This window comes from Anarhichas minor, unplaced genomic scaffold (assembly GCF_050575085.1).
Source record: "Anarhichas minor isolate MPS153535 unplaced genomic scaffold, ASM5057508v1 ptg000155l, whole genome shotgun sequence".
Taxonomy (NCBI): Eukaryota; Metazoa; Chordata; class Actinopteri; order Perciformes; family Anarhichadidae; genus Anarhichas; species Anarhichas minor.
In genome coordinates this window covers 787445-806868 of record NW_027466601.1, presented here as the reverse complement: position 1 = coordinate 806868, position 19424 = coordinate 787445, and the positions used below count along the sequence as shown (strand labels likewise).

The following is a 19424-nucleotide window of genomic DNA, read 5'->3' as shown; positions in this document are numbered from 1 at the left end:
GCGTCTGCGCGCTCAACATTTCAGCTGCAGTCAAAGTACAGCACTGTACCGGAAGTACCCTGGTTGTCCGCCAAAATAAAAACCTTAAATATTTTTAAACGACTCACTTTACGATCATCGGAATCAATCGGCTGTAATGGCCAATATATGTGTATGTTAAAAAAAGAAGGAATTTGACTCCGGTTTGGACAATGGTACACAAACGTCCAGAGGAAACAGAGTCGACAATAAACATGTGTTACTTAATGTTAAAGTAAAATGAACCGTCATGTTTGCTATTCTTTCAGCTAATCCATGTCTGGAACCTTGCAAAGGCTAAGAAGAGGGGACATCTCCTTAATACTCTCTGAACCATAAAATAGGTTGTTAAAACTTTTTGTGAATGCTGAACTAATCATTATCCCTCAAGCGATGATAGTGACGGCTTTTATTTTGAAATCAGTTAAAGGAAGTCCTGTTCTCGGTTCGCTGTCGGAGTCTTTCTGCTGCTCTGAAGTTCTAGTGGAAGTTTACCTTTTCCAGGTTTGTCCCATGAGCTGAGTTCATTGTGAACGGTTCGAGAGCGAGATGAGCGTACAGAAGGTCCCCGCGGACTTCTCGGGACACATGTTGGACCTGGACGAGGACGACGACCTGGAGGTTTTCAGCAAGGTAAAGAAAAGAAGTGCCTGAGAAATGAGGCGAAAGCGTCAGACTCTCTCCAGCTCCCATTGCCTTTCTCCCTACGTGGATTTGACCCCCGGCACCAACACTCCCGCTTTAACTTTAACTTGTAAAGTACCGTAATTATTGTTAGTACGTTTTACTGCAGTCCGGTCAGAATGTCGCGACTGACCACATGCTGTAAGGAAGCCGAACGTCCTGGATCAGCTGATGAGCTGACCTCCCGACCCGCTGTACTCAGACTCACTTTAACTCCAAGTCCGTTCCGGTTTTGAATAATTAGGTGTCTATTTACTTGTTTCAAAACTTTACTCTGGATAAAAAAATACTTTTAACAGCTTTTACTTCTGTACAGCCCCCCTTGCTCCAATACAATAATGCACACTTAGTGCAGGAGCTGTTGAACTCTCAGCCTATAGGTTCACCTCTTCACCAAGCAAAGGAATCTGAACTTGACAGAAAGTTTAGCTGGCACTTAATTGGTGTCCATTGGTGGATTTTATACAAGCCAAAAAAAAAAAAAAGTCCCTCTGGAGATTTGCCAAAGGCCCATAGTTATGTTTTGCGCGTCATGTATTATGACAGATATTGAGGACACGTAATATTGTGACATTGCCATATGCAGTTTGGTGCAACATTGGTTTTGCACACGAGAAAGTTGCAATTTCTTGCACAACTTATTTCTGAATCCTATAACTGGACTTACTCTGCCCGAGCTCCAATGAGAGCTCAACACTGGAGTCAAAGATTGTAAATGTTGAAGAAGATGAATCACACAACTTTAAAAAAAAATAAGAAAAAAAGGCAGACATGGTGGGCTATAGGGAGAAGTGCTTTAGTTCATTGATACTTGAACATTTGAACAGATTTTCTATTGGTTCATAGCACCGTACAATCAAGACTAACATGTACACAATCAAACACTTCGATGTACGATGTCCACGAATGACAACGAAAGACATAATGTATTTTAACGGCGACAGCGATGTACTAAATCTACACGTAGAGTATTTACTTCAGTGTGATGTGTGAACACGGTACGGCAGCCTTACAATCATTGGAGGCTCAGGGTGAACGTGGCTGTGTTGTCTGTGTTGTCGGGCTTGATTTAGGTCAGACTGAACAAAGGGAGCTCTCAAACAGAACTGCAGCTTCAGTCGACTTAGTTGCAAATCAGCAGTAGTCAGGCTCCATGATCAGGTGCACTCTGTGGCAAACAACCGTTCTGCCATGTAGTCCACTTGTATGACGCCTCGGTCATGCAGGTGTCAGTTGAAGTCAGTGTTGATCATTGAGGTAGTTGGTGTTGTATGGACTGCATCATGTTCAGATGTGTGTCTAATAATCGGGCTCAGAGAGACGCTTTCAATTATATTTACTCAAACCTATTAATCAATGATCACAATATTTGGCAGTAGTTGAAATACCTTGCATGCTGTTGCATGTGGTTTGGGTTAAATAGCTTGTAGTTGTTTCCAGCAGTGTGCTGCCACGTTCTCATTAACACACACACACTGTTTGTTCCTGTACAAAGTGAGAGCTGCAGGGAGTGTGTGTGTGTCTGTATGTACACACACATGCATGGTAGTAGCGTTACTACCAAAACACACCTGAGACACAAACGATAGTTGGACGGTATAGTCGCCTAAACTATTACATTTTTTTTTTCTTCTTATGACTATTTGAAATATTGACAGTCATGATCCATTCCTTCTACACACTCGATGTAACGCCATGCTCAGTATAAGCTCTTTAACACTACATTCATTCATACACTGATGGGAGGGGCTACCATGCAAGGTGCCCCCTGCCCGTCAGACTATCTAACATTCACACCCACATGGCACAGCCTGGACAGTGCCTGGCACACCGACATGGACTAGAACCGCCCATCTTTTGATTGAGGGACGACCCGCTCTGCCTTCTGAGCCACAGTACGGTACTGTGGAAGAAAATAATGAAAATATAACTCTCTTGACCACATGAAAAATCTACAAGTGCCATCAAACTCAGAAATGTAAGATTATTGGATCATGAAAGAAAGGTTGAAATAGCAGTTTAATACTGCTCTCTGCTCAACAAACTGTTTCAAAGAATAATACTAAAACTAAAGCACTACGGCATAAGATGTTAAGCCTGTTAAAACAATCCGATCAAACTGTGAAGAATCAAAACGACGAGTGTAGCTCATAGTTATGCCCATAGACATATAATTATTGTTTATCAGCTGGATCCCCGTTAATCTTCCTGAGGTCCAGACAAAAGATCAAAGATAATACACACGATACATGACGTACAGCAAACAGTTAAAACAGTGCAGTCACAATATACAGACTGTAGGCGTAACTGACAACCAGCCATAAACCAACCTCCACAATGCTGAGGAGGGATTGTAATCATCTGTAAACTCGTATCTCATATTCATGGACTACTGGATTACCTTCATACAAGTCCTGTAAAGAAACAATACACGTATTAAAAGCTTTATGAAGAAACAAAGGCTGAATATCCTGTAGAGTGTAGACTATCTGATTTGGCAGCAAAATATTTACTCAAATGAAGATTTTCAAAACTTCCTGTTTCTAAAGCATGAAAAAACCTGCGGCGAATATAAACCACGCTTTACGACGTGCCTCAAACTGCCTTGTCAGGCCTTTTTTTTTTTCAATTTTGCAGCGTCACATTCAGGAAAGCTTTTTTCTTGTCCTGCAGTACCTGTTAGGAGAGAGCTGGAGGGAATAGAACGCTAAGGATGTTTTCCTCAGAGGACGATATTTTATTAAAGAAATAAATAAGTTAATAATAATTATACTGTTCAAATGACAAGCGTGGGCGGCGGTGGGTGACATCAGCTGTCACTATGAACATGAAGTCAGGTTGTAACTGGAGGGCTGGTCTGTGTGCTCTCTGCAGGAGGGTGTCTGCACTCAGCCAAAGATGGTTTATCAGCTAACGGGAGCTTCACGCTGTCTAAATGTTTGTGGACTTCTTGTTTTTGTCGTGCAGACAACTCGAGCAATACATCTAGGAATTGCGTCGCACCAATTCCACATCATCTAGTTAAACGTTCATCTATATTATATCAATAATTTAAAAGATAAGATGTGGAGGGGTTTCTGTAATATACAAAAAAGTTGCCAAAATAGTGACCTTTTCCTAAAATAGACGAAATCGATGTTCCACTGGAGATGTTGCTCCTTAGTATCGGTTGCTTGGAATGTTCCTAATCTTACCAGTTTCCCTCCATATCACTGACTCTACAGTACACTGTGTGTGTAGGGGACGGACTAAATGGGTATTAATACACTCCTTTCTTTTTCCTTTCCCCCCCGAGCATATTCAACCTCAATCATCTTCTTTCCCCACACACCATCTGGATCGGTTTGTGAATTTCTGAATGCGCCCACAGGATCCAGATGGCTCCCTCAGTTAGCAGTCAAAGATAAACTTCCATCCACAGTCTTCAACAATGACAATATGCTCCTTGAAATGTGGGCGTTGTCCTATTGTGTGTTTCCATGCAATGAAAGCACATTTTGGATGGAACCATTAGGCAGGGCTCAACATTAACGTTACTCCAGTAAACTCCAGTGCGTTTGGGCAAGTAAAAAATCCATGTGATCGTTATCAGGGGCCGATACGCAGTAAATCTGGGGTCTTTCCACAAGCACAGTCCTGCTTATAAAGGAGCTAAAGGCTAAGATCAACGGAGGCTCCATTCAGTTCCATTATGGTGGATCAGCCAGCAGGGGACAGACTTATTAATTAGACACTGCAGCCAACAGGATTTAGAACTCTTAGGGTTCTTGCTCTGATGGTGTTTACCATGACTGAGGAGGGGAAGCCTACTTATCATCAAAGCACTGTGGAAAGAATGTCACTCGACCGCTCCAAAATAAGGAAAAAGCTTCACTTGCATTGATTTCCTGCTTTTGCATCTCTTCACCACACCACTTGGTTGGCGCTGAGGACAGCCGTTGCTGAAAGACTTTATGTTTTCTGGTTGTCCGTCCGTACAACCGGTCCATTCTTGTGTGCACGGTATCTCAGGAATGGCTGACTTTCTTCAAATCTGGCACACACGTACACTTGCGCTGGTGATAACTGATAATACCGACTGTTTGGCCATAACTCGAGAACTAAAATGCACACAAAGACGTTAATGAGCCACAGGAACTAATACTAGTCTTTTTAAGGACAGTTTTTGAACGTTTGTAAGATGTAGATCAGTCTATGATTCCTCAGCTTTTCTTCTATTTCGAGCTTTGTTCAACGTGTAATAAAATGTTTTTTCTACAAACTTATTTTGCGTCCTGACAGAAAGTGCAGAACATCTCTCAATCTAGTTTAAAGGTGCCACATGTGAGCTCTGACCAGAATGTTAGTTTTAAACATTAATACACGAACAAACATTCTCACCAGACTGTGAAGAGGTTTAGACGTGATGTCAAAGATGTGTGGTGTCGCAGTGAACGAGCATGCTAACCAGCTAGGTTAGCTAGCTCGGAGCACATGGCTTGACATTGCACTTTCTAAGAACAGCGGCCACTTTGGGAAAAGTGACAGAGCTTGTAGAACTCGCATTTGCTAATAACATGACTCACAGTGGCATCCTCTCATTGGTCCAGAACACATCGCTGGCAGATGGAAGTCCCATGCCCAACTCTCCCAGCTCCATGGTCAACCAGTACAGACTGGAGGAGGAGGAGCAGCAGCAGGATGCCGACGCCCAAGACATCTTCATCACCGTCGATAACCCAGAGAGCCACGTCACTGCCATCGAAACCTTCATCATGTACAGGGTGGCGACCAAGGTGAGCAGGTCCTTATTTAGCCGGTGCCCCGTCTCTGCTGGTCTTAGGACGGGGAACCTTCCTTTGGGACCAGAGATGTTTGGGGTTTTCATCTTCATCTCACGGCTTTTGGCAACAAGAAAGTTTTTTTTAGTTATGACATAATGCAGCGCTGTTGCATAATGTGTTGTTACACCCCTTAAACGTTAATTGTTCAAAACAGTATTTTTTGTGCGTCATTTTACACAAATCAAGTAAGTAAGGGATACCAGGAATAACGCTTCATGTTGATTTGTATCCTCTCTCTCTCTCTAGACTACACGGGGCGAGTTTGACTCCAGTGAGTACGAGGTACGCCGGCGCTACCAGGACTTCCTGTGGCTCCGAAGCAAACTGGAAGAAAACCACCCGACACTCATTGTCCATGTATGTATCAGCACACCACACCAGCTGCTCGACACATCTGCAGGCTGAGATGTTTCAGCTCATTTACCAAGTCACACATTGACATCACCGCCAGCCATTTTCCAAATTTATCTTTCCATCTAGGATTCCTCTGGTTTTTCCAGAAACTTACATATTTCATTTTTGAAATAATATTTTAAAATAGACACTTTTGACATTCCTCTGACACACCTGCATAAACATATTGACAATATCCATAAACACATTTATTCACACACCTGCACACACATATATATTCACACACCTGCATAAACACATTTACTACACACTTGCATGAATGTTTATATCCACATGTGCATAAACATACATACTCACACCTGCATAAGAGTATGTATTCACATACCTGCGTATGCATTTTTAACGCATTAATCGTCTTTTGAAAACAGGCACCTCAGAAAACATTTCAATTTCATGATTAAAGACTCATTTGTGCATGCGCAGCAGAAATGCTTCCCCGGGAGGATACCTTTCCGCTCCCGGCTACTGCTATGTGCGGTCGTATCCCATGCACATGCCTGGTTTCTATGTACAAGCTTTGAGATTAATGCAACGCCATATACATGCCACACGTACGACCTATCGCACACAATAGCGGCTGAATCCTTGTCTCGCTGTGTCCTCAGCCGCTGCCAGAGAAGTTTGTGATGAAGGGCATGGTGGAGCGCTTCAACCACGACTTCATCGACACCAGGAGGAAAGCCCTGCACCGCTTCCTCAACAAGATCTCCGTGCATCCCATACTGTCTAACAGCCAGCACTTCAAAGTCTTCCTCACAGCACAGGTCTGTCTCTCTCTCATTCACTCTCACACACACTCTCACACACACACACACACACTAGAACTCCATTTCCCAAAGATCAAGAAGTTGCTTTTACTGCTAAAGCTTTACTTTGAGTGTAAAATACTCAATGTGTTTGTCAGTGAGTGTTAGAGATGTTGGTAGGGGTATTTTTGATCTTTGGACGGAGTCAGACTAGATGTTTTCCCCTTGCTTCCAGTCTTTATGCTAAGCTAGGCTAACCACGTCCAGCTCAGTTCAACTCTGAACTGATGATATCGATCTTCTCATCTCTCTCTCAGAAAGAAAACAAGTGTATCAATAAGTAACCAAGCTTGCAGAACGTTTGAGCAAAAGGTATTATTTGCCACTAAGCTACATAAATATTAGCCGTTTGATTTCTTGGAGCCAAATAGTTGCTGCTCAACAGAAATTCTCTCTTCATTCAGCTTCATTCCCCCAATCAGGCATCTTATTCATGGTCTCTATAGATCGCCTTGTATGAAATGCATTTAGACCAGTGTGAACCTTTGTGAACTCAGCGTTGATGCACAGCTTAATTAAAGCCGTGGTGTGTTTGACCCCCTTCCCCCCCCCGGCAGGAGTTGCTGTCTCACAAGAAACAGGGCCCAGGCTTCCTGAGCAGGATGGGGGAGACGGTGAGGGCCGTGGCTAACTCGGTGCGAGGCCTGAGGAGCCGGCCGGAGGAGTTCACTGTGATGCAGGACTACGTGGAGGACTTCAGTAGCAAGATCTGCTCCGTGGACAAAGTCACCCAGAGGATCATCAAGGAACAGAGAGGTACTCCAACAGACACACCGAGGAGTTCATCTACACTATGTCTGCTCCGCAGAGACTCAGAAATACTGCGTCGGAACCAAGCAGGGCCAAATGTCTTGAGGTCGGGGGGAAAAAAGGAATAACGATTAAAAATTAAGATATAAAATGAAAGATTGTACAAAAACAATTTCAAATCTGACATTTACTGATAAATAGATGAGTCAGACCCTGCTGCAGTAAAATGAGAGGTTTTCCGTAGGGACTCTGGTGCTCGGAAACACGACCACTGTAGTCCACAGCGGCCGCCAAAATCAACATTAAAGTTCCTTGTAGTAGCATTAAGAACAATACTCAAGTAAATGTTTTTAGTTACATGCCAGCCCTGGTCAGTTCCCTCTGATATTGAATAAACAAATTCCAAGTTGTGTTTTTTAACCGTTGAATCCATCCAGCTGGTTTATGTCTCAACGTCTCCTCTGTTCCCTCCAGAATATTTTGATGAGCTGAAGCTGTACAGTCCCACCTACGCCCAGTGGGCGGAGTCGGAGGAGGAGCTGGCGGCGCCCCTGAATGGCGTGGCCAGCTGTGTGGAGCGGTGCAGTAAGGAATCGGAAGAGCAGATCCAGCATCTGTCTGAAGTCCTCGTCCCCGCTCTGCACGAGTACGTCCTCTGCACTGAGACCCTGAAGGTGAGACCAGGGGCCCGTTCTAGCTCGTGTACTCAAATGTACGTGGTGAATGGAGAAAACGATAACAATGAAGCCATCGTCGATAGAGCTCTGATCAACAGGTCAAAAAGGAGCACAGCCTCCTCTACTTGGAGATAGAGATGCCCCGATAGCTTTTTCTCTGCCCATCATCAATGATCCATATCTACCCATACTCATAGCAGCTGGTATTCAAGGCTCACTTTCTTTTGCCACTGTCGCGCTAAATCCTTTCAATTGTCCTGAAGTCGGTGTAACCCGTCCAAAATTGGCAATGTTTTCTTTTACTTTGTTATTGTCATCTATAGTGATCGAATAATCAAGAAATAAATTATTGTATTTTTTTCTAAATATTTGCTTTGATTCAAAAAAAGAAGAGATGTATTTATGTATTATAAGATTTATAAGGCTGGTGCAGGGAAGTTAAACGGGTCATATTTCCCTCTCTAATATCCTTTTGATATTTATATGAATACATGTCCTTTAAACGACTGTATATTTTTAAGTTTTTCACCATAAGCTACATTTAAACACGTCATGATAGCATTTTAATTGACTTTGCCCAATATGACAGATATTTACTGAGTGGTGCTTGAACGCATCATAACATTGATCACTGCAACCTCCATTGACGTTAGCCGTTTAGCCAAGGCTATCGGCCAATAACAATGGACAGCCGATCAATCGGGGCATCTCTACTTACAGACCTCTGACTGTAACGACCCAGTGGTGAAGACTCAATTCACTGCATGGACCTTTTTAGGGATCTTACCGGTGTTCTAACCTGATGAACCAGACTCTAGATTCAGTCCCTTGGCTATGGTGTCTAGTGCCAGACACCCTAAACCCTGACCAGGAAGTTAACAGTGCTGCACTTTGGACTTTGTTTAGTCAAACCCAAAGCCACTAACACAGTGGGCCTGCCATTGGAATCAATAAGCACTGAACAGAAAGTAAAGCTGGGCCTGATGGGAATGTCATTAGTGTTGCAGGTTTTTAGTCACAAACCAAAGAGTTGGACAAATAAACATTTTGACCTGAGGATGGAAAATGTGCTGATCACCAACGTGATACCAAATCATCCTCAAGAGGGAAGACGAATGAAACGTTGCCAATCCATCTTGTGGATGTGATGATACTTTGGTATCATCTAGCGGTGAGGTTGCAGATTGCAACCGACTGAAACTTCTCCTGTTTGCCATGCGTGTAGGAGAACTGTGGGCACTGATGTGAAAGGGCCCATCTAGAGCCAGTGGTTGGTTTGTCCGTTCTTGGCTACTGTAGAAACGGTGCAACATGGCGAACTCCGTGAAGAGGACCTGCTACCTGTGTAGATATGAAGGGCTCATTGTAAGCACACAGAGATTCTTAGGTGATTATACACTAAAGAAACTACATGTTCCATTTCTGCTAACAGATCCCTCGAACTGCTACACCTTTAAATGGATAAGTGAAGAGTCAGGGATCACCACAGTCATCAGGACTCTGGGAAACTTTAATAACTGTACACAAGTTTGAGATGTCAGTTTGGACCAAAGTGGAGGACCAACGCACTGACTGACATAACCTTCATAGAGCCATCAGTATGGTGATAAACAGAGTGTGTGATTGACTCAGAGTTGTATTTCCTCTTTCCAGCTCTGCATGACTCCTTTGCATCATTAACAGCACTTGTTGTGTCACCACGTCTCCTACAAAGCCACAGTGTTTGTAGTCTGTTATGGGTGTGGTTTGCCTAATCCTTTAGATGTGGTGGGAACACAAACAAATATGCGCACAAAGACCGGTTTGTTCCTGATTTTCTCATTCCTGGGTTTATCCCATTGGGACTGTTCGGTCAACAGGGACGCGCGTTATCGTCCGTTAAGCGTATTCGCAGAACCGCTCTTCAAAACGCTCACGAGACTCATCTGTTGTGTGTAAATCTGTCCTAGGCTGTGATGAGACGGAGAGACAACATCCAGGCCGAGTTTCAAGCCAAGAACGAGGCCCTGGCGTCCAGACGGGCGGACCAAGAAGCGGTAAGTGCAACAACGCATCCACACACACTGACAGAAAATCAGGCACTCACACACACACACACACACACTCTCACACACACACCCCTCCCCTCCTCGCGTCCCTCTGAGCCGAGCGTTTGTGTGTCCCCCAGTCACCTTTCCAGAGATTAGGTGTAATAAAGTGAAGCATGGGATGGGACCTCTCCCAGGGGGGAGGGGGGGGGGTGCCACCCTCAGCTCATATTGGGGAAGAAACGGGGCTTCCTGGGAGGGATTATCTAAATATCCAGGCTCGGTGCTTGGAAGTGGTTCCTCAGCTCTGTGGGAATAAGAGCTGTCAATATTATTTCACACCGTAAGCCCGGCAGTTAATCGCGGCGTAATGAAAATTCCTACATCCTCAGTGGATGGCGACTCGCTTCAAAATGTCAGGAGACAAAGAACGGAGACGGAAAGTTTGCGAGCAAAGGACAGAGCTATTTTTAGGCACTTTTACTTGAGGTGTTTGGATCTGTGAGAACTTTGTGTGTGTGTGTGTGTGTGTGTGGGTGGGGATTTGCAGGTGTGTATCCCCCCTCACCCAGCTGATATCAAAATCCATCTGTGAGGTTTTAATTAAGAAGCAGGACCGAGATTTCCCCCCACAGACTTGTATTGTATTCCTGCTTTAATTAGGTGTGTGTGTGTGTGTGTCTGTGTCTGTGTGTGTGTGAGTGTGAGAGTGAGAGAGAGAGAGAGAGCGCTGTTATGCGTATCAGTCTGCTTCTGCCTTTAACACATCTGCACTAATGAGAAGGGAAATGTCAAAGAGATGCCTTTGTTACCGCTTTTTTTGTCAGAGAGACGACGTGGTCACACGCCGAACGAGAGCCAGGAAACACAAAGCGGCTCTCGCTCGGCCTCCATTTCATTTATTTAACGTATTAGTTAGGTGGGGAAAATGTTGATTTGAAAGGAATCCGGAAGGCCACCTATGATACCGGATAGAAACGGTATTTCTCATTAACGGTGCTCGGGGTGCAGTTTAATGGGACTGGGTTGAGTCTTCTTTGTGGTGGATACATGTGTTCTCTGCAGGCCGTATTACTGCTGCTGTATCGACGGGATCACTTCCATCAGGGAGAGTGGCACTGATACCATAGATGTTGGACGACATGCATTATGAAAAGAAGAAAATACATTTTAACATGTGCCTGCATGTGAACACGCTCTAAACATGCTCATATATTGGACATTGGACCAAAACAAATGTCTTAAACGTTTTCTAGCCTTTATTTGTTGTAAAGTTGGGACGAATCTGAAGAAAGGTCGCAAGAAATCTATACATGTTGATCATTAGGCATTATTTGAAGTCATAAAAAGCATCTTTCTTATATGAATATGAAGCATGTGTATGGACATTTACCCCTTTTGTGAATGTTGACACTAGCACCGCCAGCATTTAGCCCCTGCAGCTGCAGCGGTCTAGCAGCCCGCCGTGTGTCATTTCATTGTTTTTAGTTCACGAGCACATCAATAATATACCTGTTAGATGAAGTCAGACCAGGATCAGCAACCTTTTCAATGGCCCTGTCTAATTTACTTTAATGTTTGTATTCTTTACAATGTGCATTGATTCATGCTACGATGCTAAAATACACCTACACTAATACATAACTTGTAGCCTAATTTATTGTTGCCTTCAGGTCAAAGTATGTCGTACAGGACATAAGATAGAGAAAAAATATGTAATAATTTACAAGTCTGTTTGATTGAAAGTGTCCATAAAAGCAGTGTGGCTGCAGCGTTATCAGCACAGAGAACCGGTTTGTGGCATCTATTCAGTCATAACTGGGAGGCATATTCTATGACTGAGCTGTCATGTGACGCCTGTTGATTATCATCACTGTGGGGCGATGTGCGTCTTTAACACTGCTGTCAGATCTGCTCTACAGACTGTAGTCTTCTGACCAGTAGGATCTCTCAACTCCCAACAGCACAGAACTGAATTCCTGCCTCCTGTAAACATTATCTTGACCTTTTTATTAGAAATAAAATAGGGAGCCTTTTCTGTGAATCTACCAAAGACGGACTGAGTCTATGACACAACGCAGCCAGGAGGGGGCAGTGTTGCTCTGAAGTAGCAGCACACTCTGAGGAACCAGGTATGTTTCACCAAGGCACATTCAGTTACCTTTACTAGTTTAGATTAATTAAATTAGATTAGATTAGATTAAAATAAAATCTAGATTAGATTAGATTAAATTAGATTAATTAGATTAGATTAAAATAAAATCTAGATTAGATTAAATTAGATTAGATTAAAATAAAATATAGATTCGATTAGATCTGATCTGATCTGTAAAGCCAAAAAAAGCCACACATTTGCCTCAGAGGGCTTTACAATCAGTACACATGCGGCATCCTCTGTCCCAGAACCCTCACATCAGAGCAGGAAAAAGTTTCCCCCTCAAAAACCCGGGGTAAAGAAAAGAGGAAACCTCAGGTAGAGCAACAGAGGAGCATCCCTCTATCAGGATGGACACAAGTGTGATAGATGCCATGTGTACAGAATGAACAACATAACAACATAGTTATTCCATATGAGATAACTGATACATATGAGAGTAGTAACAATAGTAGTGGCACTAATAATAGCAGAAGTAACTGTATAAAAATGTTTACAATAACAGCAGCAGTGGATATAATGGAATGATAAAAAATATGTAATAAATAAATAATAAAAGCAGTAATAGTACTAAAAATGTGAATAATGATGATAAATGAATAATATCATTCACACTTGTGTCGTGTGGTTCAGAGTGCCGGGCTTTTACTTATTACATATTAACTTACTATTATAGTTTTTCAGTTTTGAGATTTTGGTCTATTTAGCTTCCATAACATAAGAAAATGACCACAATTGTGTTTATTTTACTACTTCTTGGATTTGTATCTGTAGGTTTCTCCTAAATTCACAAAAGTCACCATTAGATAATGAGTCATTTGCATATTTAAACATAACTTTCAGAAGTTTCATGGTGGTATCTATCTGGTGACAGCCGTTGCTCGATACACCTGCAGGGTCTTCCCTAAGGACACCGATGTGTCTGTAAGAAGGCAAAAGTCAAATACGGTCCTTTGTCTGCAGGTGTAACTGTGACCCAGCTGAGTAAATCAACTTGGTAAATTGACTACTTTATGTTCATATAGGCCAAAAAAGAAAACTCCTTTGTGTTTGTTTAGAAACAGGAGACAATAAGTGAAGTGGACTTGTGTAGAGGGAGACCTTATTCCGACACAGCCAATCAAATCCCTCATGAACTTTTATTTGCAATAAGGCTCATTTGCATAGAAAGAGGCAGATTTTGCGCATAATGTGCATATTACCGGATTTAAATACGTGCAAATAGGACAGGAACACATCGCGCTATTTAACATTGTTTCTTTTCGTCTGCAAAGGCCACCCAATCCTTTTGTGAATTGGCCCCTCAGTGTAACCTGAAGGCATTTCTACTGTACTGTCAGATTATACAGTCACTACACTGTAAGCACTGCTTCAGAGCTGAAACTCTCCCTGGCTCTCATGTTACTACTGGAAACCACACACACACACACACAGACAGATGCCATCTCTTCAGAGATCGATAGATGGATCGATATCACTGCAGTAACAAGCAGGCCACTGAGGTCTCCACAGTTTACACGAGTGTGTGTGTGTGTGCGCTCGCCCATGTTCAGCATGCATTGTTTATTGAACTTGAGTAAATGCTATTGTCAGTCTAAATGTCAGACTGCTAATCCCTGCTGAGGCTCTGTGAATGCTGCTGCATGATAACATCCTGAGGAGAGCTAATAGGATGTATACTTTAGGGTCTTCATACAGTCTCGGGTACATACTGCTCATTTATTGATGCTGACATACACCTAATAGTTATTACCAAATAACTACTAATAACTCTGGTTTACTGTGAGGCTAACTCGGCACTGGAACCAAGGCAGCTTGATAAAGTGGGTGTTTGTTCGGCGCTCCAGTAATTCTCCATTGGTTATCTTATTCTGCTCTAATGGTCTGTAGGCCACAAACCTATGAGCCATTACAATTAAACACAAAGTCCATCTCATTCGACTGCAGTGTACCAACTTTATGCATAGAGGAGGAAAACTACACAAAAGGAAAAATACTTTTATTCAAATGTTAGCAAGATTGCCAAAGTACATTTTCATACATTTAGACTCATCAGAGAATGCTTATTGCTCCATGCTGCAAATTGTTGTATGCATTCCACATTCATTTCACGTTAACGTTATTGTATAAGTATTTAGTCACAGCAGGACAAGCTGTATACACATCATTGACATATTAAAGCCTTACAATGTTGACGGACTGTAAACTAGACTGAGACTACATCGACCGTATGTAAGAAGTGCACGTGGTCACCGTCACGTCACCCATTGGTTTGTGGACCGTTTGTGTGCCTTGAGTTCAGCATTTTGGCTGTCGCCATCTTGGTTTTTTGGAGCCAGAAGTGGCCATATTGTGATGAGAGGGTGGAGCTGGGGAGGAGCGAGGCCCGCTAAGCTGCACTAGTTTGCTCAGTTAGCAAGCTGCATCCGTAGGTCACATTAACTGTGATAGTATTTGGGATGCTAATTTTTGCCAATGAAAACATGCTTAAAGCAAGAAAGACTGACTAGAAAAAATGAACAGCTGACTTCTTAGACAACGGAACTCTGAACAAAGCTGTGGTAGCAAAGCCGTAGTAGCAACCTGTCAATCACAGTGTAGCCCCGCCCTAAAGCATCCCCTGCTTTATGGTCTGTTTGACTCTAAATGGAACATAATGTACTAAATGAACATCATGCTGTATTGAAGAAGACTTGAAACTAGAGATTGAGACCATAAACTCATGTTTACAATGTTTACTGAGGTAATAAATCAAGAGAGAAGTAGAGTCATTTTCTCATAGACTTCTATACAACCAGAGGAGTCGCCCCCGATGGACATTAGAGAGAATGCAGGTTTAAGGCACTTTAGCATTGGCTTCACATTTCAGACCTGGAGGTTAATACCTGAACGTGTTTGCAGCAAACAGTTGCTTATTTCTACATCCAGCAGACCCAGAGCAACAAAAGCAATCATGTTGAATCGTATTTGTGTGCAAGGCCAATATTTACTCTTATTTCTAGCAGTAATGGCAAACGTGAAGACTTTCATAGACCACATGGTCATTTGAAAAAAAATATATATTCTAAATATATTGACTATTGCAGCTTAAAGAAAGGATTACTCATGTAGTCATGATTGATCCGGTACTTTTTATTTATATTTTACAGTATTTTTTTATTATATTGCGTGTGCTTCGTAATGTTTTGTGTGAGTTCTGTGTATGTGTGTCGAGGCCCATCTAGGACAGGCTTAACAAATTACCTTCGGCTCTAAATGCCACATACACATTAAAAATTGAACATTTGCTCTCACTTTGTTGTCCGGGTTTATTTGTCAGATTTGGTACGCTATCAGAGCAAGAGGCCAACTCGGCAATATTCTTAAAGGCTTAATGTAAAGTCATAAATAAATTAATAGAACCCAAAATACAGATTGACAGAGGAAACGATACTAAATATTCTCACTTGAAGGGCATAATGGGACTGTAAAGTGTGTGTAAAGATTTTAATTGAAATTAAATAGTTTAGTGAAGTGTGTGTGAAGTTTGCATTTAGTCTTTTCTTGTCTTTTTTTTGCCTTATCGGAAAGCTGATAGTGGAGACGGATAGGAAAGGGTAATGACTTGCAGCCATAGACTGTACATAAGAAGTGGACGGAGTTATCGTAACGCAGTGGCGGGCCGTGCATTTTATACCTGGGCCTTCACTGCTGTCCTGCAGCTGAAATACCACCTATAACCACATGATGGCGCCACCGCTATCATTCGATTTTAAGGCTGTAACTATATACGTCTTCGTATTAAACTGTTCGGTACGAGGCTTACAATACGTTTGATCAATGCTAGAGCATTTGGAAAATGAAAAAGCTTAAACTCAGGAAATTATAATGTTTTCTGCGCTCATGTTGGACAGTGGTTCTCAACTGCTCTGGCTGTGGGACCCACCATCATTCCTTAATGACAAGCCGCGACCTACAGAGATTGTCTTAAGATTTTACTTTAACAACTTGAACATTGAGCGTACTGCTCTGCAAAGTCTTTCCTCGTTTCAGTCCCCTGTGTCATGGTGTGGTACATCTCACTCAGTCAGAATGCCCATATTTGATTGGCTGAGCTGCATCACGTGATGTGATTCACTACCCGACTAAGCCTCTGCTGTTAAGTTTCGTATCACGATAGTCACGTGCTCGCCCACTGACCAATCACAGCGCACTCTGCACCTCGCGGCAGAGCTGTACATGGACACTGAGCTGCACGTAATGCTGACGTAGCTATAGGCCAGCTAGCAGGCTCTGACACGTCAATGAATACGCCCAACATGTCAAACTAAAGATCTGATTGGTTGAACACTATGACAATCAACAATATCGTCCCCATTCACTTAAACTGCACATGGATGCACTTGTGAGTCTGCAGGCCTCGGGCCTCTGTTCTTACCTAGAGACACAGAGGTGAAATCTGATTGGATAAAAGCTCTACTTAAAACAAGCTGCACTGGAAGCAGAGCAACTGAGGAAGACAGTAGCTGTGCAATGAGAAAATAGGATAATGGGAAAAATATTTTTATAAATTATAATACATGTAGTGTATTTAAGAACAATTATTAAATTATAAAATGGCTATAACTTTTTGATTCTGTTTAGGCCAGCAGAGAAGGCTTTGCAGGCCCTGACGGCCCGCCACTGTCGTAACGTCACTCATTGGTTTGTGGACTGCCGTTTAGAAGCCTCGAGTTTGGCAATTTAGCCGACGCCATCTTGGAATACCACTGTCGCCATGTTGTTTTTTTGGCAACCAATGAAAGTAAGTTACCATATTTTGAACACGGAGGAGTGACGTAGAGGCGCCAGATAATGCTCTGGTAGCGGCAGCGACCTGTCAATCACAGTAGCCCCGCCCTAAAGCATCCCCTGCTTTATGGTCTGTTTGACTCTAAATGGACCATAATGTACTAAATGAACATCATGCTGTATTGAAGAAGACTTGAAACTAGAGATTGAGACCATAAACTCATGTTTACAATGTTTACTGAGGTAATAAATCAAGAGAGAAGTAGAGTCATTGTCTCATAGACTTCTATACAACCCCTTAAACTTGGACTCAATAGCTAACAGACGGAAGTTTGACCAGCAAAACAATCAATTGCTTTCCCATTTCTGAATAACCGACAATATACTATGTTTATTCTGGTAACATTATTTTTACTAAACAGAAAATGTATTTGTTAGACTGTGACGTTTGTTCTAAAGTGTTCAGTTTTTTGGTTCATGTTTTTCACAGCTGCAGGATGAGGTGGATGGACTGGCGGACCGCGTGGAGCTGTCCAACAACGCCTTGAAGGGAGACTGGTCCCGCTGGCAGAACGGCATGAGATCTGACCTCAAATCAGCCTTTCTATCCACCGCTGAGAAGAACGTGGATTGCTACGAGCAGGTGAGCTGGCGATGGAGACCAGAGAAAACGGTTTATAGATGGAATCGCACTGTAAAACTCTGCTCTAAAACTTAAAGGGAAATGATTCAGGGTAGACCAGGCTTAATGAAGCCAAGAGTCTATTGATTTGGCACACATGAGCTGTTAGGATGGGCTCCATCTGGAGCTAATTCCTAATTATAGAAGCCCATCATCAGTCTTCACACATCAATGGAATGGTTTCTTATGAATGGGGGAAGAAAGGTGACACATCAGCATGGAGTGTTGGAGGTGCTAGAAGACTGTGTGGTACACAGCGTCTAAGTTGACAGTGATGAGTAATGCTGTGTTTCACTCAAAGTCGGACCTCGGAATTTCCCAGTTGAAATTTCCAACTTTGGACCTCCAAACGTTTCAGGTGCACGACGCCAAACGTAAACCAAAAAACAGGTGGCTGACCATGACAAAGTGCACACACAAGTGACCTCTCAGCGGTTGCAGCCTCCTTGCATATATAAACGGAACAGAGGAGGAGAAACGACACATGAATCAATATACATTCAGAACATAGACTGTATGTTAAAAGTTGATATAGTCGTCGGTACGTCACTCATTGGTTTGTGGACTGCTGTGAACCCTTGATCTGCGATTTGACCGTCGCCATCTTGGATTACTGCCGTCGCCATCTTGGCTTTCTTGCAACCAATGTTGCATTCGCAAGTGACCACTGCATGTAAAGTGATGTAGAGAAACCGTATATGGCTCTGGTAGAGACCTGTCAATCACAATGTAGCCCCGCCCTAAATCATACCCTGCTTTATGCCTATTTTTCTCTAAATGGACCATAATTTACTAAATGGACATCATGCTGTATTGAAGAAGACTTGAAACTAGCAACTTGTGTTTAAAATGTTTACTAAAGGTAATAACTCAAGTCAGAAGTAGTCATTTTGTCATAGACTTCCATACAATCTCACTTCTTTTTTCAACCAGAGGAGTCGCCCCCTGACGGCCATTAGAGAGAATGCAGGTTTAAGACACACGGTACGTCACTCATTGGTTTGTGGACTGCTGTGAAGCCTCGATCTGCGATTTGACCGTCGCCATCTTGGATTACTGCCGTCGCCATCTTGGCTTTCTTGCAACTAATGTTACAAGATTTCACTCGTCCTCAGCCTGGTACAAAACAGGTTTTCTGATTTGATTATTTTAATTAAATACAAGTAGGAGTATTTTACGTTGCCTCCTAGTTGATTTTTGAGTTGATACTCATGTAATTTGTGATTGTCATTATATTTTTTTTGTTTATTCAAGATTTGAACTCAAAGTCCACATCCTAGCTTTCCACCACATCTCATGGTCATCATCAGCTGGGGAGGTTTGCTCTGCTGTCATGGAGATCAGTTTAGTGAGTTTGTTCTCATGGAGTTCACATCCAGCACCAAAGATCATGTTTGAACAGAGGCATGAAAGACCACCCGTTAATATGGTCATGTGATGACAGCTGAGCCAACGCCATCTGCTGATGAAGACCATGAGACGCAGTGGAAAGCCCCAGAATAAGCTGCAAAGTGGACTTTGAGCAGAAGTTTGTCAAATTCTGAGAGCAAGTTGTGCTATTTCTCTGTAAACGTGTTTTTGATTGAACACTGACTGCTGGTTTTATTGGGAATCAGCA

The 19424-nt window shown here is 42.6% G+C and overlaps 1 protein-coding gene and 1 long non-coding RNA gene across 2 annotated transcripts in view; one reads left to right on the top strand and one right to left on the bottom strand.

Annotated features, from left to right (window-relative positions):
* Positions 1 to 476: 476 nt before the first annotated feature.
* snx7 (sorting nexin 7) overlaps positions 477 to 19424 on the top strand; it is a 34180-nt gene continuing 15232 nt past the window's right edge. The window contains exons 1-8 of the mRNA XM_076085433.1: positions 477 to 651; positions 5292 to 5477; positions 5772 to 5882; positions 6545 to 6703; positions 7303 to 7501; positions 7970 to 8169; positions 10122 to 10208; positions 17615 to 17767. Of these exons, the coding sequence (XP_075941548.1) occupies positions 568 to 651; positions 5292 to 5477; positions 5772 to 5882; positions 6545 to 6703; positions 7303 to 7501; positions 7970 to 8169; positions 10122 to 10208; positions 17615 to 17767 (1179 nt within the window). The 5' untranslated portion in view covers positions 477 to 567. The remainder of the gene's footprint in view (positions 652 to 5291; positions 5478 to 5771; positions 5883 to 6544; positions 6704 to 7302; positions 7502 to 7969; positions 8170 to 10121; positions 10209 to 17614; positions 17768 to 19424) is intronic.
* Positions 1483 to 3540, bottom strand: LOC142943742 (uncharacterized). The gene is made up of 2 exons (XR_012952138.1): positions 3033 to 3540; positions 1483 to 2605 (listed from the first exon to the last, which is right to left on the bottom strand). It is a non-coding gene; the product is annotated as an uncharacterized LOC142943742 (long non-coding RNA).